This window comes from Thalassophryne amazonica, chromosome 10 (genome assembly GCF_902500255.1).
Source record: "Thalassophryne amazonica chromosome 10, fThaAma1.1, whole genome shotgun sequence".
NCBI classification, from domain to species: Eukaryota; Metazoa; Chordata; class Actinopteri; order Batrachoidiformes; family Batrachoididae; genus Thalassophryne; species Thalassophryne amazonica.
Window position 1 is genome coordinate 57,925,836 of NC_047112.1, and position 27,005 is coordinate 57,952,840.

The 27,005-nt window shown below is 41.1% G+C and overlaps 1 protein-coding gene across 3 annotated transcripts; it reads right to left on the minus strand.

Moving 5' to 3' along the window:
- Positions 1-5,403: 5,403 nt before the first annotated feature.
- LOC117518802 (N-acetyllactosaminide beta-1,3-N-acetylglucosaminyltransferase 3-like) lies at positions 5,404-25,252 on the minus strand. Of its 3 annotated transcripts, XM_034180035.1 has the most exons (4): positions 22,088-22,100; positions 16,404-16,413; positions 7,094-7,098; positions 5,404-6,954 (listed from the first exon to the last, which is right to left on the minus strand). In XM_034180035.1, exon 4 carries the CDS (start codon positions 6,942-6,944, stop codon positions 5,787-5,789), a length of 1,158 nt encoding a protein of 385 aa, XP_034035926.1. In that variant the 5' UTR covers positions 6,945-6,954; positions 7,094-7,098; positions 16,404-16,413; positions 22,088-22,100; the 3' UTR covers positions 5,404-5,786. The 3 variants fall into 3 exon arrangements, with proteins under 3 accessions (XP_034035926.1, XP_034035927.1, XP_034035928.1); XM_034180036.1 differs by lacking the exons at positions 7,094-7,098; positions 16,404-16,413; positions 22,088-22,100 and adding exons at positions 15,723-15,726; positions 25,241-25,252; XM_034180037.1 differs by lacking the exons at positions 7,094-7,098; positions 16,404-16,413; positions 22,088-22,100 and adding an exon at positions 21,131-21,252.
- Positions 25,253-27,005: the final 1,753 nt, after the last annotated feature.

Consider the following 27,005-nt stretch of genomic DNA (forward strand, 5'->3'; position numbering starts at 1 on the left):
AAGGGGGTGTTCACAATAATAGTAGTGTGGCATTCAGTCAGTGAGTTTGTCAATTTTGTGGAACAAACAGGTTTGAATCAGTGTCCCCTATTTAAGGATGAAGCCAGCACCTGTTGAACATGCTTTTCTCTTTGAAAGCCTGCGGAAAATGGGACGTTCAAGACGTTGTTCAGAAGAACAGCGTAGTTTGAATAAAAAGTTGATTGGAGAGGGGAAAACTTATACACAGGTGCAAAAAAGTATAGGCTGTTCATCTACAATGATCTCCAATGCTTTAAAATGGACAAAAAAAAAACAAAAAAAAAAAACAGAGACGCGTGGAAGAAAACAGAAAACCACCATCAAAATGGATAGAAGAATAACCAGAACGGCAAAGGCTCACCCACTGATCAGCTCCAGGATGATCAAAGACAGTCTGGAGTTACCTGTAAGTGCTGTGACAGTTAGAAGACACCTGTGTGAAGATAATTTATTTGCAAGAATCCCCTGCAAAGTCCCTCTGTTAAATAAAAGACATGTGCAGAAGAGGTTACAATTTGTCAAAGAACACATCAACTGGCCTAAAGAGAAATGGAGGAATATTTTGTGGACTGATGAGAGTAAAACTGTTCTTTTTGGGTCCAAGGGCCACAGACAGTTTGTGAGACAACCCCCAAACTCTGAATTAGTGAAGGTTACAAATGATCTTCTTATGGCCTCAGACAGTGGACTCATCTCTGTGCTTGTTCTGTTAGACCTCAGTGCTGCTTTTGATACTGTTGACCATAAAATTTTATTACAGAGATTAGAGCATGCCATAGGTATTAAAGGCACTGAGCTGCAGTGGTTTGAATCATATTTATCTAAAAGATTACAATTTGTTCATGTAAATGGGGAATCTTCTTCACAGACTAAGGTTAATTATGGAGTTCCACAAGGTTCTGTGCTAGGACCAATTTTATTCACTTTATACATGCTTCCCTTAGGCAGTATTATTAGACGGCATTGGTTAAATTTTCATTGTTACGCAGATGATACCCAGCTTTATCTATCCATGAAGCCAGAGGACACACACCAATTAGCTAAACTGCAGGATTGTCTTACAGACATAAAGACATGGATAACCTCTAATTTCCTGCTTTTAAACTCAGATAAAACTGAAGTTATTGTACTTGGCCCCACAAATCTTAGAAACTTGGTGTCTAACCAGATCCTTACTCTGGATGGCATTACCCTGACCTCTAGTAATACTGTGAGAAATCTTGGAGTCATTTTTGATCAGGATATGTCATTCAAAGCGCATATTAAACAAATATGTAGGACTGCTTTTTTGCATTTACGCAATATCTCTAAAATTAGAAAGGTCTTGTCTCAGAGTGATGCTGAAAAACTAATTCATGCATTTATTTCCTCTAGGCTGGACTACTGTAATTCATTATTATCAGGTTGTCCTAAAAGTTCCCTGAAAAGCCTTCAGTTAATTCAAAATGCTGCAGCTAGAGTACTAACGGGGACTAGCAGGAGAGAGCATATCTCACCCATATTGACCTCTCTTCATTGGCTTCCTGTTAATTCTAGAATAGAATTTAACGTTCTTCTTCTTACTTATAAGGTTTTGAATAATCAGGTCCCATCTTATCTTAGGGACCTCATAGTACCATATCACCCCAATAGAGCGCTTCGCTCTCAGACTGCAGGCTTACTTGTAGTTCCTAGGGTTTGTAAGAGTAGAATGGGAGGCAGAGCCTTCAGCTTTCAGGCTCCTCTCCTGTGGAACCAGCTCCCAATTCAGATCAGGGAGACAGACACCCTCTCTACTTTTAAGATTAGGCTTAAAACTTTCCTTTTTGCTAAAGCTTATACTTAGGGCTGGATCAGGTGACCCTGAACCATCCCTTAGTTATGCTGCTATAGACTTAGACTGCTGGGGGGTTCCCATGATGCACTGAGTGTTTCTTTCTCTTTTTGCTCTGTATGCACCACTCTGCATTTAATCATTAATGATTGATCTCTGCTCTCTTCCACAGCATGTCTTTTTCCTGATTCTCTCCCCTCAGCCCCAGCCAGTCCAAGCAGAAGACTGCCCCTCCCTAACCCTGGTTCTGCTGGAGGTTTCTTCCTGTTAAAAGGGAGTTTTTCCTTCCCACTGTCGCCAAGTGCTTGCTCACAGGGGGTCGTCTTGACCGTTGGGGTTTTTACGTAATTATTGTATGGCCTTGCCTTACAATATAAAGCGCCTTGGGGCAACTGTTTGTTGTGATTTGGCGCTATATAAATAAAATTGATTGATTGATTGAATTCAAGCCACAGTTCACAGTGAAGACAGTGAAGCATGGTGGTGCAAGCATCATGATATGGGCATGTTTCTCCTACTATGGTGTTGGGCCTATATATAGCATACCAGGTATGCTGGATCAGTTTGGATATGTCAAAATACTTGAAGAGGTCATGTTGCCTTATGCTGAAGAGGACATGCCCTTGAAATGGGTTTTTCAACAAGACAATGACCCCAAGCACACTAGAAAACGAGCAAAATCTTGGTTCCAAAACAACAAAATGAATGCCTCGCAGATGTGAAGAAATCATGAAAAACTGTGGTTATACAACTAAATACTAGTTTAGTGATTCACAGGATTACTAAAAAAGCAGTTTGAACGTAACAGTTTTGAGTTTGTAGCGTCAGCAGCAGATGCTACTATTATTGTGAATGCTTGGTCTTGTTGGATTCATGAGAATCTACTGAATCTACTGGTACCTTGTTTCCCATGTAACAATAAGAAATATACTCAAAACCTGGATTAATCTTTTTAGTCACATAGCACTACTATTATTCTGAACATTAGTGTATCTTTAAATACCATACAAATTGAAACAGAGACGAATTGAAGAAAACCTAAGGAGTACTGAGAGAGCAACGTGAGCAGAGAGACGTGTCTGTCTAGAGAGGGTAGGCACAGCGTCAGCGTCAGCAATACGATGCAGTTAAAACTGCGTTTGATAGACATTTTGTCCTGAGGAAGAATGTGATTTATGAACGGGCAAAATTTAACAAGAGAGTGCAACAGCCTTCAGAACCAGTGAACTCATTCATAACAGCACTTTATGCACTGGCAGAAAACTGTGAGTATGGTACACTTCATGATGACCTCCTGAGAGATAGGCTTGTTGTGGGCCTTAAAGATTCTTCGCTGTCAGAACGAATGCTGCTTGACAAAGATCTTACCCTGGCTAAAGCTATCACAATGGCAAGGCAGTCTGAAGAAATAAGACAGCAGACTGACCTGAGAAGTGAAGTGAGCACAAATAAAACTGCTGTGGACGCAGTATACATCAGGAAAGCTACGCCAAACAAGTCCAAAGGAAAAGAACAAAAACAGTTTAAGTCCCCAAGACCTCAGCAGACAAAACAAAATACTAAGACATGTCCCAAGTGTGGCAAAGCACCAGTCCATTCAGCTGTACAGTGACCAGCTAAAAATGCAGAATGCCATAACTGTGGAAAACGTCGACACTATGGTCAGGTTTGTAGGTCCAACCCAACAGTGAGTGAGGTCGCTGACAGTGCAGATGGACTTTTTCTGGGTGAATTGCATTCTGGAGAGGAACCATGGCTGGCCCGAGCCAGAAGCACAACAAACACCAGGTGTTGTTCGAACCAAGTCTGGTAGAGAGGTGATAAAACCCAAGAGACTGGATCTGTAATGGTTACGTATTAGTGACTCTGAGTTTGGGTTCTAAAGTGCAATGTGAGTTGTTTTTTTTTTTTTTTTTTTTGCATAAAACTATTCTGATACAAAAAAAAAATGTTTGAAAAAAAAGAGAAACAAAATGTTAGTGAATGGTTGTAGTGGTAATAACCTGCCATAGAGTCAGTTGACCAACTGTAATTAAAATCTTATGTTGTGATATGTTAATTGTTAAGAAGGTTCAACCTAACTTCAGTAAAGTTGATGTGGTGTAATCCATAGCACTACCACTAGAAGGCAGACCATGTCTGTATATTAGTTGCTGTAAATGGCAGAGCAAGAGAATCACATTGATGTGCCAGTCAGTGAAGAGGCTCTGTAAAAACCAAAAAGCAGCAGTCTTTATCTGTATAAGAACCCAACACAACAGGCTCAACCCTAATATCAATCCAAATAAATATGAGTTGAACATATCTTTGTCAATTCATTTACTTGCAAAAAACTTCAAGAATAAAGATGACAATGTTAAATAATTCAGCAACTGATATATACACATTTACAAACTTTTTACTGTGTAACTTCAGCTTTGATGATGCTAGTCATCCAAATGTATTAATAAAAATTGCAGTGGACACTACGAAATGCCAAACTACCAGTGATGATGGTTTTCTACTAAATACCATGTTTATACTAGACATTGTTTTGCTGGCACGGTATGTTTGACCATGTTAATGGTTGTTTTTCTCCATAGTTAATGTAACAGTATAGAATAAATGCAGTTAATGTGGACTGTCACAGTAGTGAATACCAGCTCAGCTAATCAAATATCAGCTCATTAGCAAAGGTAACTTTTTGTTTGTGAGTTAGCTTTTCAGACAACCTTCTAAACCATTAGCAAACCAATTAGCTTCCAATAAATGTAGTTCTGCTAACTTTAAGTCAGTGTTTGTTCCTGTTGGAGCTTCTACACCAATTCAGTAAATGACAGTGACACTGTGTGAAGGCAACAAGCGTCACCACGAGGACATGGAGGGAAAATATGTCAAACCAGCACAAATGCATTAACTAGATTACTGAAATTTTGTTCCATGTGTATTTTTATTTCTCATTCAGTTAATACTTTGATTATTTAACTGTTTATTTTAATTTTGTTTCTTTAATTATCTTCATTTATTTAATTATTTTTATCTTCATCATCATCTGTTCTTAGCATGCTTAACCTGTTTGGGAGCCTCCATGATTATGCTTCAACATATCAATATCATCCAGCTCTTTTGGTCCGTCTTTCAGGGTTTTAGAGCCACAAAAAAAGGCCAAAGCTAAATTTATGGAATAAAATGTACTGATTATCAGTTATCAATTCATTTCATTAGGAAAAGGGGCAGGCCGTGGCCTCAACTTTATCTAAATTCTGGGTCTTAGTGAAGCTTAGGGCTAGTGACCAGCAATCACCTTAGTATTTCTTCTATTTTTCTTGTTGCTTAATGCTGACAAATGACACTGTATTTATCTTTTGGATGCTTGATTCTGCTTTTTTCTTTTCTCTCTGTTTGAGGTGTGGATCCATCCAGAGATGGCTGTGTCGTCTGTTCCAGAAACCATCCTGTGCACTGGCAACATTTCCTGTATGTTCGTTTTGTGAATTGTTTTGTAATTTGTGTCTGTAGCATGGCCCAAGCAGAGGGTCACCCCTTTGAATCTGGTCTGCTTGAAGTTTCTTCCTCACCACTGTTGCTCTTGGGGTTGGTAAGGCTAGACCTTATTTGTGTGAAGCGCCTTGAGGCAACCTTGTTGTGATTTGGCACTATATACTGTAAATGAAAATAAACAAATTGAAATCAGCATCTACAGCTACATGTTTTAGTGGGTTATTGTTTTTGCGTTATCACAGTTAACTTTTCAGTTAGAATTTTACTGGTTATCAAAACTAAATCTTAGGCAAGCTGGAATCCACCACTGGACTGTTGGTAGTCAAACGTACCTTGACACGGTAACGATGGGACTTACCTTATACTCTATATTCTAGAAATTCACAGAGCACTGTCATCATTGACTAACATTGACAGTCCAGTACTCAACTATATGCAACACCCCCAAATAAATACCAAAAACCATTAAAGTCTAAAATCTAAACCCTTTCCTCCTGAAACAGTGCCGATTGACACCACATTTTAGATTAGGCTCATGTATTCTATGCCACATGAGAAAGATCTGGACAGGAAGGAATCTGTGCACTAATAAGAGGTCTACATAAAAGCAGGGGTCCTGTGTGTCCATTCTTTTAGATGGAATTTCCAGTCCAAGGGTCCTGAAACCAATATGGGAAATAGGTGCAAGTCCTGCTTTAGCCAAACACATTCCCATGTAAGCGTCATCAATAGGATGAATGGCAATTGAGTGTGACATATTGTATATGACCAAAGCTGTATAGCCAGACATGAGGAAGCCACCACCTCCACAGTAGGGAGGGTAAACATCTGACTCCTGCACCTGAACTGGAATAAAGTATTTGCTCTTTGACCATCGAACTGGTTTGGTGTCCTGGAACACATATCCTGCAAAGAGGTGTTTACTTCCATTATTATCCTCCAGGGTTAGGAGATATTCCACCATGTTGTCCGTGTGGGCAAAGACGTCATCGTCACCATTCAGGAGAAAGCGTACATTAGGGCAGTTTCTTTCCATCCATTCCAGGAACAGAATCTGCTTCAAGGTTAGGTTGTACAAAGAGTCATTAAAGTCCCACTGGAGAATGTCATTGTGGTCCTGTTGTTCCAGCTCCAGCACCATGTTGAGTCTCTCCTTTTCAAAACCAACAGCAGTAGTCCCCATGATGAAGGTCCGCCGGATCCACATGCCATTGTGTAGTCTCTCTTTAGCCCAGGTTTTGCGTAGCACCTCTCGTCTCTCATAGTTGGCTGGGGAACTTTTGATGACCAGCAGAAGGAAAACATTTGAAGATCTGTCAGCTTGTCCACATTTATCAGGAACATCTAGGAGCATGGGGAAATGGCGACAGTGGCGATAGTAAAGAAACTCCTGGATGGCGACAGGAAGCGAGCTGAAGTCGGTGATGCTGGCAGCAGACATATTTTGTTCACATTTTGGACTGGAATACGAGTTGGAGTTCTTACTGGTGGGTGGGCTCTTTTTGATGGTATCCTTTTTAATGAGATGGTGGTCGGTTGCATAATTGGTAAAGACAACTTTCCACAGATGGAGAACAGAAACACCACAAGCTGCAATCAGCAGGAGAGTCACTGCCTTGATTATTCTCATCCTGGATTCTCTACAGTGTCAAAACAAAACAGATGGGATCAGGAAAAACTGGTACCACCAAAATACATCAAATCAATAAAAGGTAGTATTATTGGAGACAATTTGGAAACTTTACATGACCAAAGCCCGGAGCACTTACAGCTGACAACCATTACCCGATGAATACAATGAGTGATTAACTGAAAGCAATGTACTAAAAAACTAGTAGCTAACAAGGTTGCGGCCAAATGTGTACATACACCCTGGCCAAAACCTTTCAAACACATTTTTCCCCATCCATCCATCCATCCATCCATCCATCCATTTTCTTCCTCTTTATTCGGAGTCGGGTCGCGGGGGCAGCAGCTCAAGCAAAGCCGCCCAGACCTCCCGATCCACACATGCACATATTCCATTTTAATTAAAAAATGCTTGTTAATGCAATTATGCCTACATTATATTCATAAACTAAATTAAAAATTAACAGCTACAACAAGATATAAATTAATTATGCCAGCTATTCAGTAGGTTAATGGTGTATACCGCTGTCACACATAGCCAGAATCACGCAGAACGGCATCAGAATGATGAACTGGCGCACATCCGAAAAGCGAGAGTCCACACAGTTGGTCAAAATTGGCCAGCAGCCCCGAGTGTGATGAACATGTTCAAAACCCTCCGAGTGCCGTCAAGATTTGATACCTATCCGAATGCGGTCCATGTGCAACCTGAGGACCATCTGACCATGATTTACATATTCCGATGGTGGCAAAACAAGATCCAAAACAATTTGAGAGCATATGAGGGAACCTTGAGATGGATCTTGCATGGCAAAGCCTGCCGGTATGACCTGCACGTGCCACGTATAATAATGTCCACCCCTCAGGAGCGCAAAGGAACTGTATGTGGCACGCTTCATCATGATAAGAATTATGAATTAATAACATGTACAGTGAATGTGAACAGCAGCTATCAAACCGAAAGCACCGTGCACTACTGTGTGCATGCTGCCGCCTATCTGAACAGGCTGTTATATCCACAATAGACCTTAGAGTACAGATATTTGTCCATTCCTTCTCATGGGCAACATAAATTATGTGAACTATTGTCTCCATCACAACTGTATATAACATGGACAGCTGTGCCTCTCCATGGTGCACAGTAACGCGTCATCGCACGCATCAGGCTCGGAGCTGAACAGATCTCACCGCTGTAATATATGATCGCCTTCTAACTCTGTAAGCGATATGACATGGAACTGTTGTGCCAGGCTGTGACAGCATTAATAAACACGAATCTCACCTCCAGCAGCAGTCCATGAGTGTTTCACAGAATGGACATGGATATGGAGCCATGCATGACCGCAGCCTGTGGTTAAAATCCTCTTACCCAAAATAAAAAAATAATTCCATGTGATGAACCAACCATCGCGGTGTCCAGAGTTGTGTTGTGCTGCTGAAGTTAGCCAAAACACAAAAAAATGGAATTAAAGTTCCCTGGAAAGCCTCTGTCTGATGCATGGGACAGCATGGCCCACTGCCAGCAAACTTTCAGCAAAGCTGTCCAGTCGCACGTGCGCCACTGGAAAACTGGATTTGATATCAGCCTTGAATTTTTCAATACACTATGCTCAAGATTTCTTATGTAATGGTTTATTCACTGCAGATATGAAACATTTAGGAATAGATCCTGAGGTTAATGACAGATTAATAATTTCCAACACAGTAGGCCCAAGAGTGGGTCACAGGTCTTTAAACAGTTTTGTTGGTATTGCGTCAAAAAAGCAAGTTGTGCTTTTAGCAGATGTTACAAACACCCAATGAGACATGATCAGATTCTGTAAAACTAGGTAATATATCAGTGATAGCACCCACCTCGATAACAGGGTGTAGTGGCTGGAATAAGGCATGCTGGGACATACTTAACCTAATGTCATGTATTTTCTTCTCAAAGTAATATAAAATATCTTGTAATGTAAAAGGACAGCGACTTACAGGTGGTTGTCCACAAATAAGCATGTTGAACAGCAACTTTGAATTATTCTTGATTTTGTTGATCAAATCAGAGTAAAAGGCCCACTTTGTAGGCAGTAGCAGGGGTGGTGGCCAAGCGGTTAATGCGCTTGGTTTCAGTGCAGAAAGTTCCGGGTTCAAATCCCACCCCTGCCACATTTCTCCATGTAATGTGGAATTGCATCAGGAAGGACATCTGGCATAAAACCCTGTGCCAATTCAACATGCAGATCCACCTTGGATTTGCTGTGGCGACCCCGAGTGCAAACAAGGGAGCAGCCGAAGGGACTTACTTAGTGCATGCTTATAGTCTAGAACAGCACTGCACCATGCAAGGTGGAATACTTCTAGTTTTGAACTACGCCATTTTCATTCTAGACCTCTAGTAAGTAATCACTGAACCAAGGTGACTGTGTTTTAGGGGGCATGGTTTTAATATAAGTGGTGTGATCATGTCAAATATGGTTGTGAACACTGAGTTTAAACTGTCCATAAGACTGTCTACTTGAATGGTCATTTTCCGAAAGTGACTCTAAGGTATCAGGCAGTCTGGCTCTAAGTTCAATTGTACGAGCTGAAGAGTTGATGTGTCGCCACAATGATAAATAAGGTTCTTGTTCCAGCAGACATGGCAACAAGACTGTAAACTTAGTAAGTGAGTGATCAGATACCACTGACTCAAGAGGCATGATGTCAATATTTGTGACAGCGATACCGCAAACGAGGACCAAATCCAGGGTATTTCCACAAATGTGTGTCAAACCCTGAATGAATTGCTGGAATCCTAATACATCCATAATGGCCATAAATTATTTGCAGAAGGGGACAGAAGGCTTATTTATATGAATGTTGAAGTCACAACAAAGTGACCAGCTGCTAGATTTTGCATTCTCAGTAAAAAGAGACAAGTGAATTTAGACAAGTGACAATTTAGACAAGTAAATTGTCTCTATGCTGTTAAGGCCCTGTCCCACTGGGGAGAGGATAACTGCGCATGAATTGAGTATACAAATTGCGGGCGTTCGTTGTCGTCCGCAACAAAAATGGCCAAAAATGACAAATGTCCCAGTATGAATTACGGATATATTAATAATATATAGCGAATATATGATGAACAATCACGGTTATATAACGCATGTAGTGAGGAAACTGATCCAACACATTGAGATTATCATAGCAGTATTACGGGTGTATTATGAATGCATCGCGCACGTGTTGCGCGTGCACGGCATCTGCATTGTGGTCATAAAAGAAGCGCACTCGGGCCTTTCAGCATCACTATTCACACCAACAATACAGGCTCTGAAGCAAGTACTGGACTTGGACAATTTGATCACAGAGTTCATGTCATCATGTGAGGGTTAACTGTTCATGAGTTTGGGGAGCGGGAAGGGGAAAGCCGCTCGGGGTGTGAGACAGTGTTTTTTTTTTTTTTCTTTTGAGAGTGTCACAGAAAAGAGATTTCAGTGCGAGTTGTGGCTAAACAGCAACTCTTCCTTTTGTTGGTGTTAAATAAAAGTCCTGGAGGAGCCCCGATTGCAGCAGCTATGTCTTTGTGGATCTGCACAGCTGAACCGGCACTGACTGGCAGGTATGTCGCTTTGTGCCACATATAGTACTTTGGGTTTACATGACATGTTTGTTATGCATTCGCAGATTGTCCGCAAATCAGCTGCAAAGCAGGTGTAATAAAAATGCATTATTCATGGCCAATTTGTATGCATTTGCTTGCAACATATTTTAGTTTGTGATGTGGACATGATAGGCACGATATATATCTGTTTTACACACTGTCCCAGTCCGCTGCCAAGCCGCAAATCCCCGTCAGTTGCGGATATCAGCGGTTAAGGCAGATATACAGCGCACAGAGAAAGCATGTATTGTGTATGAATTGAGTATGTAAGGTGGATGTCATCCGCATCCAGATTTTTGAGCTACTCAAAAATCCTGGCTGCGGACATGCGTACCTTTGCGGATGATCACGGCCGACTCACACAGGCATGTTACACGGATAATGCGAATGTTTGGCGAATATGAGCCAATTTTGTGCGCACTCCATACGCAAATCCTCCTAAACGCCAGTGGAACAGGGCCCTTAGGTAGGCGGGGCCAAAATAGATGAGAAGTCTTTATGCAAATGCTGAGTGATGCAACATGGCAACTGCCAATCCAAGTGCTGGCCAGTGTGGCTTTTGTTGGTCAATTCCTTGAATGAAATAATCGAAGATGGTGGAAAACACTCCCATACAGCTGCATTTCTGTAGAAATTGAATGTGTCAAGAATTGTTCCTCATATTTTGTAAGAGGTGGATAGAAATAAATACTTTTATATATCAGCAGATATCTACAGAAAAAGTGTCATGGATGTGGATCTTCAGTGAGGGGGGCCTACATACAGTGACAAAATAGCATGGTTGATTTTTGTTCTTCTGACCTTGGCTATATGTAGTATCCTGGGCAAAGCGGAGAGTGAGATGTTCAAACAAATTATATTTTAGACCCCCAACAGCTAGTACACTAAACACAGATTTATACATTGGAGCAACAACCCCGCCTTGCTTTGTATCACGAGGGACGTGACTAAATGTGTATGCCTGTGGGCATGCTTCATTTAAGGGAAGGACAGCAGTAGGTTTAAACAAGGTTTCACATAAACATCATATCTAAGTGGTGGAGATGGGAAAAACTGAGTTTCAATGATTTTTGCCAAGGTATATATAAACCTAAGGAATCAAATGTACCAACAAGTAAATAAAAACCTTAAAAACAGAAATTGGACTTGACAGCTTCATTGCTCATTAACTGCAAATCCTGCATTAAACAGCAAATGCTTGTGAAATAGTTCATTATTAACTAAGCAGTTTTCAGTTACAATACACCTAAATGTACAATTTAAAGACTGTACAGTTTAAAGAATTCACAGCTTATAAACAACTCATGAAATTTCAGAGTATTATTTTTTTTAAGAAGACCTATTTCCCCTAAATTTAACTCTTTCCAACACAAAGATGTCATGGATGATTAACCATTTACCCAACACTGGCGTGTTTGGTTTGACCTACTTCTGGATAAGCGCGTTTTTTTTTTTTTTTTTTAAACCAGTGACACTCTATTGTAAACAGTTTTTGGCTTTTGTTGTAGCTTGCTTGTATAAGCTTGAAAGAAATGTACACAAGTAAAACAAAAAAGTTCCTCCAAATAAGTAACAATCATGGATAAACCCATAGAGCCACAGAATTTATTCACATTAAACCTGATTTTGGTCCGCAAATGGAAAGAGTAAACTCAGCACAGAGCAAACTTCCGTTTTTTGCACATGCACAAATAGCAAATACAGGTAATCTCAGTTTAACATTCCGTTGTCACGTACTATTAGCTATTAGCCTTTTTCACAAACTCAACTAATTCTGCCTTTTTTAGTTGTTTGTGATATTTCTTTTATTAAAATACTCGTGAATGTCTTTCGCTATCTGTCTCTGTGCCGTAAATGTCTACATTTATAGTGACAAACGTCCTGCTCAAACAGCCTAGCTTCAATTGGGCAATCAGGGATCTTCCTAACTGTGATGGCGTCTGTTGTTAGTCTAAACCAGGGGTGTCCAAAGAATTCCAGAAAAGGCCAACATCACTTTGAGCAGATGGGATGAGTTCATCAGTGAAATCACCTGCTGGAGTCAGTGGTTGCAACGAAAACCTGCACCCTCTTGGCTCTTTCTGGAATACTTTAGACACCACTGCTCTAAACCTTTCATCATCTACTGTGAGAGGATGGAAAGTGGTATGGTGGATTAATGGTTACCACTTGTGCTTCACAGCAAGAAGGTTCTGGGTTCGCTTCCCGCCCTTTCTGTGTGGAAGTTTGCATGTTCTCCCTGTCTGCCTGTGGCTTTCCTCCGGGCACTTCGCTTTCCTCCCCCCCCAAAAAATGGTTATTTTGTGTCTACTCCTTTCTCTGCCCTTGACCAAGGCAGTGTCTCTACATCTGGAGTTGGTCCCCGGATGCCGGACTGTGGCTGCCCTCTGCTCCTAGTGGTTGGATTGTGTCTAACTGTAATTAGGGTGGGTTAAATGCAAAGGACAAATTTCACTGTATGTATGTACAGTGACAATAAAGGCTTTTCTTCTTCTTCTTCTGAAGAAGAAGAAATTAACTCCTCCAAAGGGAGTTCCTCAAATTTAGAATTCGCCAATATTCCATCTCTCATAAAAAAAAAAAAAAAAAAAAATCTTAACAAAACAGAATTAGACATTATACTGCAATTAAATGCTTTTGTAGCAAACCTTGCTTGGTAAAAGATGATAAACAAAAAATATGAAATTTACAGTCACACTTTGATAACATATACAGTAAAACTCATCTAAACAGTCATCGTATAAACCAGATAGTCACAGTCACCAGACAAAGACAAACGTCTCAGTGCTTTTGTATGGTTTTCCATGTAATAAACACTGTATACACCGTATGAATTTTTGCTGACATCAGACAAAACCTCCCATGTGACCGCAATGCAGTTCCATTAAAAAACCCTCGCATATACTGGACAGAGCAGTCTGGACGTGCACAGTAAAAGAGGTACAAAATGAAGTTCAGTGCTGACATTCGCTTATTTGAGGAATATGGGATCGGAATCATTTCGGTGATAAAAAACCCGACCGTTTATTTTTCAAACCGTGCTCAGACATGGACTGCAGCCTGACATGCACCTGTTAAATCAGACACAACAAAAGGCTGTGATTTGACACTTTTCTGGTTTCACTGTTTCCTTTAATATTTTAAAAGCTTTTGCAGCGCGCACGCTGATACATTTTGATAATGTCGATGAGATACATTTGGCAGAAAAGTCTGTAAATATGACCAATTTTACAACATGCGTGGCCATGAAGTTACAGAGCTGCAGTAGAGGATAAATCAGACTTTAGGATTTTTAAGGTACACATCATAACGGACTTGGAAAAAAACAATGACTTGACCAAATGTAATCTTTTTCATGGGCAGAATGCCCAACACTTATTTAAGGCAGACCTTTATTTTGTTCATAGGAAGTTTTGCCCCTGTCATTAAATGAGGCAGGTCCCAATTCAGGATTCCCCTTAGATCATTTGGCACCTCCTGGCCGTAACTAATCTGCTACATAAATATAATGGATTTTGTCCATTTTATACATATAACAGATTTTGTCCATTTCATATACATATAACGGATTTTGTCCATTTCATATACATATAACAGATTTTGTCCGTTTTATACATATAACAGATTTCAATTATAACGGACAAAATTCGCTGGTCCACCTGAATCCATTATATGCAAGATTTACCCTATACTCATAGAGCCCAAGTTGCATTTATTAGGTCCAGAGCAAAGTGGACTGAAGAAGCGGAGAAAAATTCAGTATATTTTTGTGATCTACAAAAAGAATACAAGAGAATAATAGCTTCAGATCTCTTATATTAATGATAAGGAGTACTGAGATACACCTTAACGTGCAACCTGGCCCCTTTTTCAGTGATGTAACCAGAGCCACGGGGTGTTTCGGCTCTTACATCAGACACCCTCCCCTGGGTGACCCAGCCGGGGTTGATCAAGCCCCAAGTTGTGTCCAGGTAGTGCACTATGTCACACATCCCCCCTCCTCAACCAGAGCCAATGTGAAGCCTTTTCAGCAGCTTCCATAATTTTTCAAGTCTCTTCGCCTATGCAGTCCACAGATCCCTAGGACTTCCAAGACCCGATGTAGAGACTGGCCTGCAAAGCTCCTACACCCCACTTCAGTGGACTCGCAGTGGGCCTTCCACTCATTCCTATGACTCTCAGGCACCAGGTCAGTATACCTGGCCCTCTTCTGCTCCCAAGCTTCCCCCATCTGATCTTCCCAGGGGATTACCAGTTAATTACTTTTTAAAGTTACACTTTACAGTTACTTCATTAGCAGCTGCGGACAACTTGTTGGCAGCTGCTGAATGTAACTAATAAAGTAACTAGTAATCTAACTTGGTTACTCTTAAGATTGAGTACTCAGCAAAGTTACTATTAGTAATTTTGCTGATTACTTTGCTGAGTACTCAATCTTAAGAGTAACGAAGTTAGATTACTAGTTACTACCTACCAAATTAGTTACATTACTTATTAGTTACAAGTTGTCGGCAGCTGCTAATGAAATAACTGCATAAAGCTGCTAGTGAAACAACTGTATAAAGTAACTAAAAAAGTAACTTTCAAAGTAACTGTGGCAACACTGCCCAGAGGACAGTTAGCTTCAGTCTCACAACCTCCTGGCTTGCCCCAGACATCAATACCACATCTGGCCGGAGCGATGTTGCCGCAATGATGTCCAGGAATCTCAGCTGTCTCCCAAGGTCAACCAGTTGTTGCCATTCCCTTGCTTTTGAAAGCAGGCTCCCCTGGGTCTCTTTAGGAGGCTGGGTTTTCTCGCCTGCTCGAACAAAGGTGATGGTACACTTAGAGAGATGTTGCCAGTGCAGATGGTGTCTGCTACTGTCCACAGAACCTGGCTGTGGTGCCAACAATGATAACCATCTCCCAACCATCTCCTTGGGCAGCAGCTGAGGATGTATTCTAAAGATCCCCTTTTCTGGCAAAGTTGGCAAGCAGGTGAGTCCACCAGACCCCAGATGAACAGGTTGACAGGTCTTGGGAGGATGTCACACACTGACTGGACAAGGAACTTGAAGTGGTGTGGCTCCATCTTCCAGAGTTCTGCCCATGTTGTCTTACGGCAGCTGAATGTTCTCACTTGGTCCAGGCTCCCTGCTTGGACATGCCCACCATTCTGCTCAAGCGAGCTTCCACCACCTTGGCATGGACCTCCTCATGGATCAGCTTCCGCATCCACTTCCTTTCCACTGGCTTTTGTGTAATTACTGTCACGGTCCACCAACAAAGTTGTAGGAGGTTATGTTTTCGCCCCGTTTGTTTGTCTTATTATGAACAGTCTGGAGCCCACAATTTTTCATATACTGTTATGAAATTTTGACTTAAGATTCATATCTGATAGGCAAGAACTGATTCAAAAAGTCATAGATCAAAGGGTAAAGTCAGGAAAAGTTCCTATCTTTACCATTGAACAGATTTTTAAAAACTCATAACTGTCAAAAAAGGTCAAATTTCTTTCATATTTGAGTGCATAATGTAGGATGGTATCCTGTATCGACTGACAGTTTGATGCCGATCTGATCCAGATTACAGATTTTGTGGGCATTTAAATTTAACATTGAAAACCCCATTTAATATATATTTTATATCTAAATCAAATGTGTCTGAATCACTTTCATATTTGAAAGTCGGGTGCAGACTGGCACTCACTATCACCTGACAAAGTTTGATCTGGATCTGATCTGGATTGTAGATTTTGTAGACATTTGAATTTAATATTGAAAAGCCCAGTTGATGTACATTTTGCATTACATCTCAATCAAAAGCACGTCAATCATTCTCGTTTGTGACAATGAGGTGCAAACTGGCACTCTCATTGAATAGAATAAATTTGATCCGTATTGCGGATTTAGTGCATATTTCATTATTTTTAAATGAAATACCCCTTTGATCAGTACTTTTTGGATTATATTTTAGCTTATGAAAAGTCACTTCTAACAGGACTTTGACCTTGAAATTTTTTTCCAAGGTAAAAACTTGTGCAATTGGAAACTAGTGTTGGCAGAGCTCTATGAGCGTGGTGCTTTAGTTTGGTTTTGAAATACTATACAGCCCGGTCCACCCAGTAGCTACTGTGCCCAAAAGGATGTGTTGCAATTTTGCCTGCACCTGTTCCACTGCATTCTGGGCACGCCACTTCTGTCCTGTTCTGACCTCTACACTTGCAGAGGAAGCTTCATGTCACCAGAATCCCTGTAGAGCAGGGCTTCTCTGGCACGGGTCACCTTGAAGTCCTCTGTCAGACTGCTGAAAGGAAGCTGCAGCTTGGTGTTATGCCCGAAGACTGCAATGCTGCTTCAGCTCCGTGGCAGACCCAGCCACCTGCGCAGGAACTGGCTGATCTTCCTCTCAAAGCCCTTCACAATAGTGATCAGGACGTTGTAGGCAAGCAGTGGCCAGAGGAGACAAGGCAGGATGCCATGCTGGTAAATCTAGGCCTTAAACTTGCCAGGAAGCCCCAACTTGTCCACAGCTGCAAGCCACATGTCGAGGTCATCGCTGGTACCTTGGTGTGCAGCAGTGTCCTTCAGGTTGCCAGTGAAGAGCTTGCCCAGGCTCTTCACTGGCTTTTCTGACATGGATGGAATCTGAGTGTTTCCCAGGGTGAAGCAAACTGGTCTGTCACTTTTCCTTTCCTCAAGTGTAAGGACCTTGACTTTGCAGGCTTGAAGCTCATTCTTACCCATGTAAGATAGATGATAATAGCTTCGTATTTTTCCTGGACTTCTATAAAGCCTTTGACTCAGTTGAACATTCATTTATTTTAGTAACACTTGAACATTCTGTATTTGGTATTAAATTTAGTAACATGATCTGTGAACTTTATAAGAGTATGACTAACCGTGTCTTCTTCTTTCAGTTGCTCCTGTTAGGGGTTGCCACCGCGGATAAATCGTTTCCAATGGTTGCACTCTGACCCACTGATTAGGCAGCTAATCTCGTTTTCCACAGCGGAGCGTGCGAGAGGGTGAGTTTGTTTAATAACACGGGACCGCGCGTTTCTGCATTCACAAAATGCCTCAAAAAGTGCATAAAAGTACTTACTTTTGTCATATTTGTTGTCAGTCTGGGTAAATAGTCGGAATAATCTCATTTCCTCAGCAAAGTGTTCGCGAGACAAAAACAAATGTGTTTTCGTCATGGTAAATTCAGAGCTGTTATCTCCGATCACCAGCTAGCTCCGGCACAATGTGAAGTGAATAACGAATAATTTATAGATTCTTAACAATATCTGTCCCACATGCAATCAGTGATCTAAATTAAATACTTTTGTGAAGGTAACATTAACATTATCTGTTGGGTCCACTTGGCAGTAACATGTCTAATATAGTCATGTTTATTTACCTTACCAGCTGCAGCCATCTACTTTTTTCTTTACCATTAGTCGGAAACCTATAAAAAGACAAATCCGGCAAAGTTTCAGGTTGATTGGTGCACATGAGCACACAACACTATGGCATTCTTTCACTGTTTACACTGTGCTGCCAGAACCGAGTGCAGAGAAAAACATGTATGAGGTCTGTTAGAAAAGTAACGGACCTTTTATTTTTTGTAAAAACTATATGGATTTGAATCATGTGTGATTGCATCAGCCAAGCTTGAACCTTCGTGTGCATGCGTGAGTTTTTTCACGCCTGTCGGTTGCGTCATTCGCCTGTGAGCAGGCCTTGTGGGAGGAGTGGTCCAGCCCCCTCGTCGGATTTCCATTGTCAGGAAATTGGCTGATCGACCGCCGCTTTGCTTCATCAAAATTTTTTCAGGAAGTGTGAGAGACAGCCAGGTGGAAACCATTTGGAAAATTCAGATGGCTTTTGGTGAAGATCTTATGGGGATCACACAGATTAAGGACAATTACAACTGGATTAAATAAAGACGGCCCACAGCTGCGGATGGCGCGCCGCATACCGAGCGGCGATTGACAGGCTCAAACGACCAGATCATTTCCAAAGTGAATGCTTTGTTGATCCGGGACGTCGTCTGACTACCAGAGAAATGGCAAGACAGCTGGACATAGCACTTTTTCGGCACATTCCACTGTTACAGGAGGTTTTGTAATGGAAAGAGGAGCGGAGAAATTCACCACGGAGCCGCTCATGGCACGGGACGAAAGCACCTCCGTGTTGGTCTCACAGGACAAGCCCTAACACGCCCAGCTCTTGCACCATTCAGAAAATTCAGACGGCTTTCGGTGGCTTTTCAGTCGTGTGACTATCCGAGAAATTGTGGACGAGTTGGACATGCCACAACATGTCCTGTGAGGCTTCATCATGGAGTTGCTTTTTGTTCTGTGCCCTGTGCCTCAGTCCCGACGCGCGAATTTCTCCGCTCCTCTTTCCATTACAAAAACTCCTGTAACAGTGGAATGTACCGAAAAAGTGCTATGTCCAGTTGTCTTGCCATTTCTCGGGTAGTCAGACGACGTCCCGGATCAACAAAGCGTTCACTTTGGAAATGATCTGGTCGTTTGAGCCTGTCGATCGCTGCTCGGTGCGTGGCGCGCCATCCGCCGCTGTGGGCTGTCTTTAATCCAGTTGTAATTGTCCTTAATCTGTGTGATCCCCATAAGACCTTCACCGAAAGATATCTGAATTTTCCAAATGGTTTCCACTTGGCTGTCTCTCACACTTTCTGAAAAAATTTTGATGAAGCAAAGCGGCAGTCGATCAGCCAATTTCCTGACAATGAAAATCCGACGAGGGGGCTGGACCACTCCTCCCACAAGGCGTGCTCACAGGCGAATGATGCAACCGACAGGCGTGAAAAAACTCACGCATGCGCACGAAGGTTCAAGCTTGGCTGATGCAATCACACATAATTCAAATCCATATAGTTTTTGCAAAAAATAAAAAGGTCCGTTACTTTTCTAACAGACCCCGTATTTTCTTTGTTTGGGTCCGGGAAGGAGATTTATCACGTGACGCATTATGTCAGACTTTACAACCGAATAGAAAACTTGTGTCTGTCAGCTCTCTGGCTGATTCCTATTTTTTTTTCCTCTGTGCTTTGACAGCGAATGATTAGAATGAAATCATGAGCAGAAGAGGCAAAACAGGCGGTAAAGCCACAGCCAAGGTGAAGACTCACTCCTCCCATGCTGGATTGCAGTTTCCAGTCTACCATCTCCTGCATGGGGGGGGTGGGGGGGTTGTACGTAGAGTGCCTATATTAGAGAGAGTGGCGACATGATGAGCCCCCCCCCCCAAAAAAAAAATCGGTCACATGACTCATGCTGCCATCTTGGGTTCAAAATAGCTTTTCACTGTTAATTTGTCTGTGTGTAAATCCAGGTATTTTATTTATTTATTCGCTGAAAATGACGGGTTGCTGTGCATTTGGATGCACAAATAGATACAGAGATTCATCACCGAATATGACTTTCATCCAGTCATCCACAGTCCACGATTGTTTTTCCTTAGCCCACTGTAACCTTGTTTTTTTCTGTTTAGGTGTTAATGATGGCTTTCGTTTAGCTTTTCTGTATGTAAATCCCATTTCCTTTAGGCGGTTTCTTACAGTTCGGTCACAGACGTTGAATCCAGTTTCCTCCCATTCGTTCCTCATTTGTTTTGTTGTGCATTTTTGATTTTTGAGACATATTGCTTTAAGTTTTCTGTCTTGACGCTTTGATGTCTTCCTTGGTCTACCAGTATGTTTGCCTTTAACAACCTTCCCATGTTGTTTGTATTTGGTCCAGAGTTTAGACACAGCTGACTGTGAACAACCAACATCTTTTGCAACATTACGTGATGATTTACCCTCTTTTAAGAGTTTGATAATCCTCTCCTTTGTTTAAATTGACATCTCTCGTGTTGGAGCCATGATTCATGTCAGTCCACTTGGTGCAACAGCTCTCCAAGGTGTGATCACTCCTTTTTAGATGCAGACTAACGAGCAGATCTGATTTGATGCAGGTGTTAGTTTTGGGGATGAAAATTTACAGGGTGATTCCATAATTTATTCCTCAGAATTGAGTGATTCCATATTTTTTTTCCCTCTGCTTGGTCTAAAAAAATAACCGTTACTGACTGCCACAGTTTTTTTCCTGATTTCTTATAGTGTTTCTTAAAGCCAGAAAGTTGCCATTTGAAATGACTTTAGTTTTGTGTCATGTCTGTGATCTGCTTTTTTTCTACAAAATTAAACAACTGAATGAACATCCTCCGAGGCCGGTGATTCCATAATTATTGCCAGGGGTTGTATTATTTATATTATTCATATGTGGTGCTGTATGTGGTTAAATGATTTAAAAGACAAAAAAGGAAGTACTGCAAGTGCAGTTGGCAGTTTAACCACGAACACAGGAAGAAGTCAAGTTAGAAACAATTCTGACAACACCAAAACATAAAATGATTAAGCTTCTTATTAAGTTTGACTGAAATCTTTCCAGCAGCATTAAGACAACTTAATGTGTGATGTATCAGTCTTTGCGCACGTGTGACCTGTTTATCCAATTACACATTCTCTCCAACATTCTCTAAAATTGTAATTAAAAATACTAACTCTACTTTTAAAGTACTTACTATTGCAAAAAAAGGGGATTTGCTGGAGCGCAGATTCCTTGGGCTCTCTTGGTCGGAGGATTATTGATCATTTTAAATCAGCAGAAAGTCATCCTGGATGCGCAGCTTGTGAAGCTTCCTGGTGACAACGAACCAACAAACCGTTTCCTGGATGTCTGCGGCTTGCAGTTCAGTATGTGTCCTGCAGGTGGCAGCCACTGATTTGTGGTTGTAAAGGCTGACTCATCTGTTGCCCAAATAAAGTGAAGCCGTCGGCAGCCATGTTGTCACTCCCTTCCTATCAGTTGTGCATGAACCTAGAATTGACTGAAAGTACCACTGGTTTACAAAAGGATGTCAGTCCAACTCGCCACATTGACATTTGTGGATTACATGTACGAGGTGCACAGAGACATAATATGTATATGTCGCAGACATGATGAGTGAAGCTGTTCAGGATCTCACCGTGTCATTTAGGTCCTTCAGACTTTTTTGAGTAAATGCTTCGGTGGAGCATGAGCATGGCTAAAACCTTTCAGCTTCTGGACCTGCTTTTTATTTTATTTATTATTTATGTATTTTGCCTTTCCGTTTCTGGGTGTATGGACCCCGTCTATAGGGACATGGTGGTTAATTTTTTTTTGGCCCAGATTATTTCGTTCACTCGCAATAACTTTTGTGTCCATAGTTCCAGCCTGGCGACACATAGGTTCATTGAATCTTTTGGATGGATTGCACATCATGGATAACCAGAACATGATTAAGTTGTACTTTAACCTGAGGCTCACATACAGTAATAGACTGGAGGCTTTGTCTGTGAGACACAATGTGATTATATGCATAAAGACTCTGAAACGTATTTTAAAGAAAAACGGTGTGTTTCGGCAGAGATATGATACACTAGAATATGCCATGCGCTTTATTCGGGGGGAACTCCAATGCTCTGGAAGCCTGCATGGCTACCAAGTTATGCAAGACAATATGCTGTTGTATAAATAAACTATATTTCATATGGAGTCTTACAGCTGTGCAAGTTGTAGCAATTTACTCCCTTATCTCATGGGATCCCATTCTCTCGTGAATCCTGTTGCTGTCTGCTATGTGTGTGTGTGTCTGTGTGCGCGTGGATATGTGTTCAGTCTCCCCTCACCTGATTCCACTCACTGTGTGCTCTGATAGGCATGAGCTTTAATATGATATTAGGTTATTGCGAGGGAACACAGTAATATTGAGGGGAATGCAAAAGTATTGCGAGGGAATGCAATAATCTGGGCCAAAAAATAAATAAATAAATTTCAGCTTCTGGGGGCTCCTGCCTTTTTAACCATTTTTCTTTTTTTGCCTACAATATGGCCAAATTATCATATTGCAATATTGTCATATCAGTATGATATAAGATATGACTATGATTTCACACAAAGTGCAGCAACAGCGAAAATTAAACATTCTTAAAAAAAAACAGTCATAATAGTAAGTACCTTCAGCAAATCCGAAGTGGATCTGCATGTTGAGTTGGTACAAGTTTTACTGATGCCTTTCTGATGCAACTCCACATTACAAGGGGAAATGTGGCAGAGGTGGGGCTTGAACCAGAAACCTTCTGCACTGAAACCAAGTGCACTAGCCACTTGGTCACCACCCTTGCCAAACAAAATAGCAATAATACCACACTCATTTTGCACTCATCATAAGCTTAGGATACAGTGCCCTCCAAAAGTATTGGAACACTTGGTATTTCACACATTATGTTAGAAAGATTAGAAAAAGAAAATAAGGTTATAAACTCAAACCTTCACTGTGCCTTGTGATAGAATCACTACGATGGCTACTCCAAGATTTCTTGCGCCTCAGCAACCAATGCGGCATCTACTCCTCTGTCTATGTTCGGCTACCGTCGGCCTTGTGATAGAATCACTACGATGATTGGTCCAGATGGCGGCCGCATTTCTTGTGCCACAGCAACCAATGCGTCGTCTACTCTTCTGTATGTCTGTGTTCGTCTACCGTCAGTTTGTGGACTGCGGAGATTTTTTGTTCCATTACCGGTTTGTGTCTTCGTCTACCATTGGTTTGTGGTTTTTACAGCTTTTCACAACAGTGGTTTGTGGCTTTTTACGACAGCGGTTTGTGGCTTTTTCCCGACTGCTGAGATTTTTTGTGCCATTTCTGGTTTGTGCCTTCGTCTACCATAGAGAATATTAAGTAAGTTTTACCTTGATTCAACATCAAATGTCCAAACACAAGGCTGAAGCTTCAACTCAAAGGAGAATGTGCTGGTATTTTTCCAACCAAGGCCCCATTGCACCAAAGTAGGATAAGGGTGTAAGCCGTGATATCGTAGTTATCCTGACTCAATTTATCCGTGATCCGTTTGCACAAAAGCAGGAAAGTGGAAAGTGGGATATGTTTTGGCATAAGGCACCATGGAGATTCAGTCTGTGGAGCTAGCCTGCTAGGTGCACGGAACTATTTAATCCTGTTAACCCCCAAAATGTGAATCACTGCAAACTGTAAATTATCTGCAAACTAGGGATGGATGATATGACCTAAAATTCATATTGCAGTATAAATTGAATCCCCTCACGGTAATGGTATATATATCGCGATATAAACTTAAGTGTACAAATTATAATGTGTTTCTGAATTGGTCCCTAAGCAAAGGTAAATTGATCAAAATAAATAAATGAAAACGACAATAAAAAACAGATATAATGTAATTCTGAAAACATTTATTGGGCAGATCTCAAAACTACAGGTACAATTTGCTGGAAGGTACATCTAAGATGCGAGCCTAGATTTGATGTTTTGGTGAAAGAATTAAATAAATGTATTTATTGTTGGGTCAGTGGCTCAAGTTTCATCTCTTGAACACTAGATGGCACTCCCACTCTGAATACATGAAGCGTTTTCAGGATGGTCACTGGCGCTTTTCCTCATTTACAAAACTCAACATGAAACAACCATATTTGAAATCAGTCTGGGTAAATCGACGTTACCTGTCTGATTTTGTCTTTCTAATCCGGTTAAAAAAATCCTTACATTATTTAATGTGGCATTTTCACAAAAATTTGATTCAGGTTGCGACGGAGCCTCCGCCTTCACCTTCACCCAGTGCGTCCACTGAGATAAATAAACAAGGGCTTTGCAAATATCAGGGACAGAACAGGCATCTCACAAACTTACATGAACAGCAGTGAGAGTCACCTCACACTCCTCCCGCAGAAAACTGGTTCACACAGCCGCTTCAAAGGAGTTTTCCTGGATCTAAAAACTCAGCGCACATTATTGCGATTAGTCGGTGGAGTCCAAATCTCTACCGTCGGCCAAAATTATACCGTGTCATCGTTAAACCGGCTATACCACCCAAGCCTATCACAAACCATGAATTATGAAACAAGAATGCTGAAAAATATCTCCCGAAATGTGAACGCATATCTCTCAAAACGTGAATTTCTTCATGTTTGGTGTACCGTATGTGCTTGGCTGAGGAGCCAATGGTTCAAAGCTACCATCTGTGGAAATTTGACTGCGCACATCTCACTTTCATTGCAGGTCACATCCAGCAGGGCCGGACGCTTGACACCAGAAGTGGGAGCCAGCTGGAGGCTTGCCTCCCGACCTCAACAGGTGTAGTTAGAGTCCCTTTACTCAGAGAGTAGCAACATGACGAGACAAAAAACAAACAAACAAAAAAAACAGTCATCTTGGGGCCAAAATAGGTTAGATGTTAAGCTATTTTCATGTAAATCCAGCTATTTTATTTATTTATTCACTGAAAATGTCGGGTTGCTGTGTATTTTGATGCACAGATAGACACAACAAGGGCTTCAAGATGTACAGATTCCCTTCAGATCTGAACATCAGAAAACTTTTGGAAAATAAAGTCAGCTGTGTGGGATAGAAGTTAACTTCATAGTCATTAGTCAAAAGTCGTATAAACAAGATATTCACAGTCACCAGACAAAAAAGTCCCAATGTTTTTGTATTGTTTTCTATGTAATAAAACACCGTATATAACAGATTTTTTTGATTTTTCACTCACATCGGATAAAATGTCCTGTCTGAACCCAATGTATTTCCATTAAAAACCTTGCATGTACCGGACAGAGCAATCTTGGTGTGCACAGTAACAGAGGTACGAAATTAAAGTTAAGCACTCTGACACTTGCTGATTTGAGGAAAGTGGGATCAGAGTCATTTCCTAACCATCGCAACCAAAGCCCAACCGTTTATTTTTTTCAAACCGTGCTCAGACACAGAACCACAGTCTGGACGTGCACCTATTAAATCAGACAGCGCAAAACAAACAGCAAATGCCAGCAGTTGTAATCACTGAAGAGGAGATCAGAAAGAAAATGAGTGAATACAGTAACTTCAAGGCATCTGGCATCGACAAAATCCCAAATTTTTGGCTGAAAAGACTGACAGCATTGCACCACCATTATGCTGTGGCTTTCACAAAAATATTGAACGGAGAAGAGGACACACCAGACTGGCTAACGACTGGGAACACAATCCTACTTCCAAAGACCAAGGAAACACAGCTTCCCAACAAGTACAGACCCATCTGCTACCTAACAACAACGTACAAATGGCTGACAGGAATCATAGCTGATGCCATTTATGAACATCTTGACACTGGTGGCTACCTGGAAAATGAACAGAAAGATTGTTCCAGAAGAAGATTAGGAGCTAAAGACTAGTTACTGATAGACAAAGCTATCCTGGAGGACTGCAAAAAAAGGAGGAGAAACCTCAGCAGAGGAAATTGTACATCTTACCTTTGAATTGGAGGTTGATGATTGTAGAAAGAAAAGCTTGTTGAGGGTCAAATTAATCCAGAGTAAAGCATAATCCAGCGATGGAGAACTTTAAAACTGTCATGCACATCATTGCATGATACAGAGTTACAGAGTTGCAGAAGCTTAAATCAGGCTTTAAATTAAGTAAATAAACCACCATGAATTGTAAAATCATGTAAATTTAATAGCTTAACTATTTTTAGATTTATTTTGATAGCACCTGTACCTGAATGTGTTGCTGTATGTGGTTAACTGATAAAAGAAAAAAAACTATGAAAACATAAATGGTTAATTCAATAGTTCAGCACAATTATATATATATATATATATATATATATATATATATATATATATATATATATATATATATATATATATATATATATATATATATATATAATCAGTCAGCATACACAGCAGAGGAGAAAACATAAAATAATCCCAAAATGGGAATTCAATTATTAAGTCGGTGAGCTCCTCTATTTATCAAAGACCTATACGGTCTGATGGAGTTACATTCATACGATTTCACTTACAATTTCAACTGATCCATATTCAAGGAACAACTATGTTCTCACAGATGTTAATTAACTATTTGGATTGTAATTGTTATGGTTTCAGCAGAGCAGTCAGTGAGAGTGTGCACATCAGAGCAGTGTGTGCACTACTCAACAATACGTTGCCACACGCCACCTGCAGGACCTGCGTGTAAAGGCTGTAAAGGCTGACTCATCTGTTGCCCAAATACAGTGAAGCCGTTGGCAGCTATGCTGTCACTCCCTTCGTACCAGTTGTGCATGAACCTAGAACCACAGATTTACTTGATAGGGTCGAGCTGTACAAAAAGCCTGCCCCGAGCAGATCGCAGCCCTGCCATCTGGGAAGGTTGAAGCGCTGCAGGTAGGCCTATAGATAGAGAATCAACAGAGCTTATTGGGGAGAGCAGAGTTAAGCCCCGGTCACAACCCACTGTCCGTTTTTTTTTTCGCTGTACGTTTTCTGCAGATGCCACGGCCACTACGTTTTTGTAAAAACGTACGGCGGCAGTAGCAAGAGGAGGGAGGGAGTACGTTCAATGCACGTCTCTAGGAGTG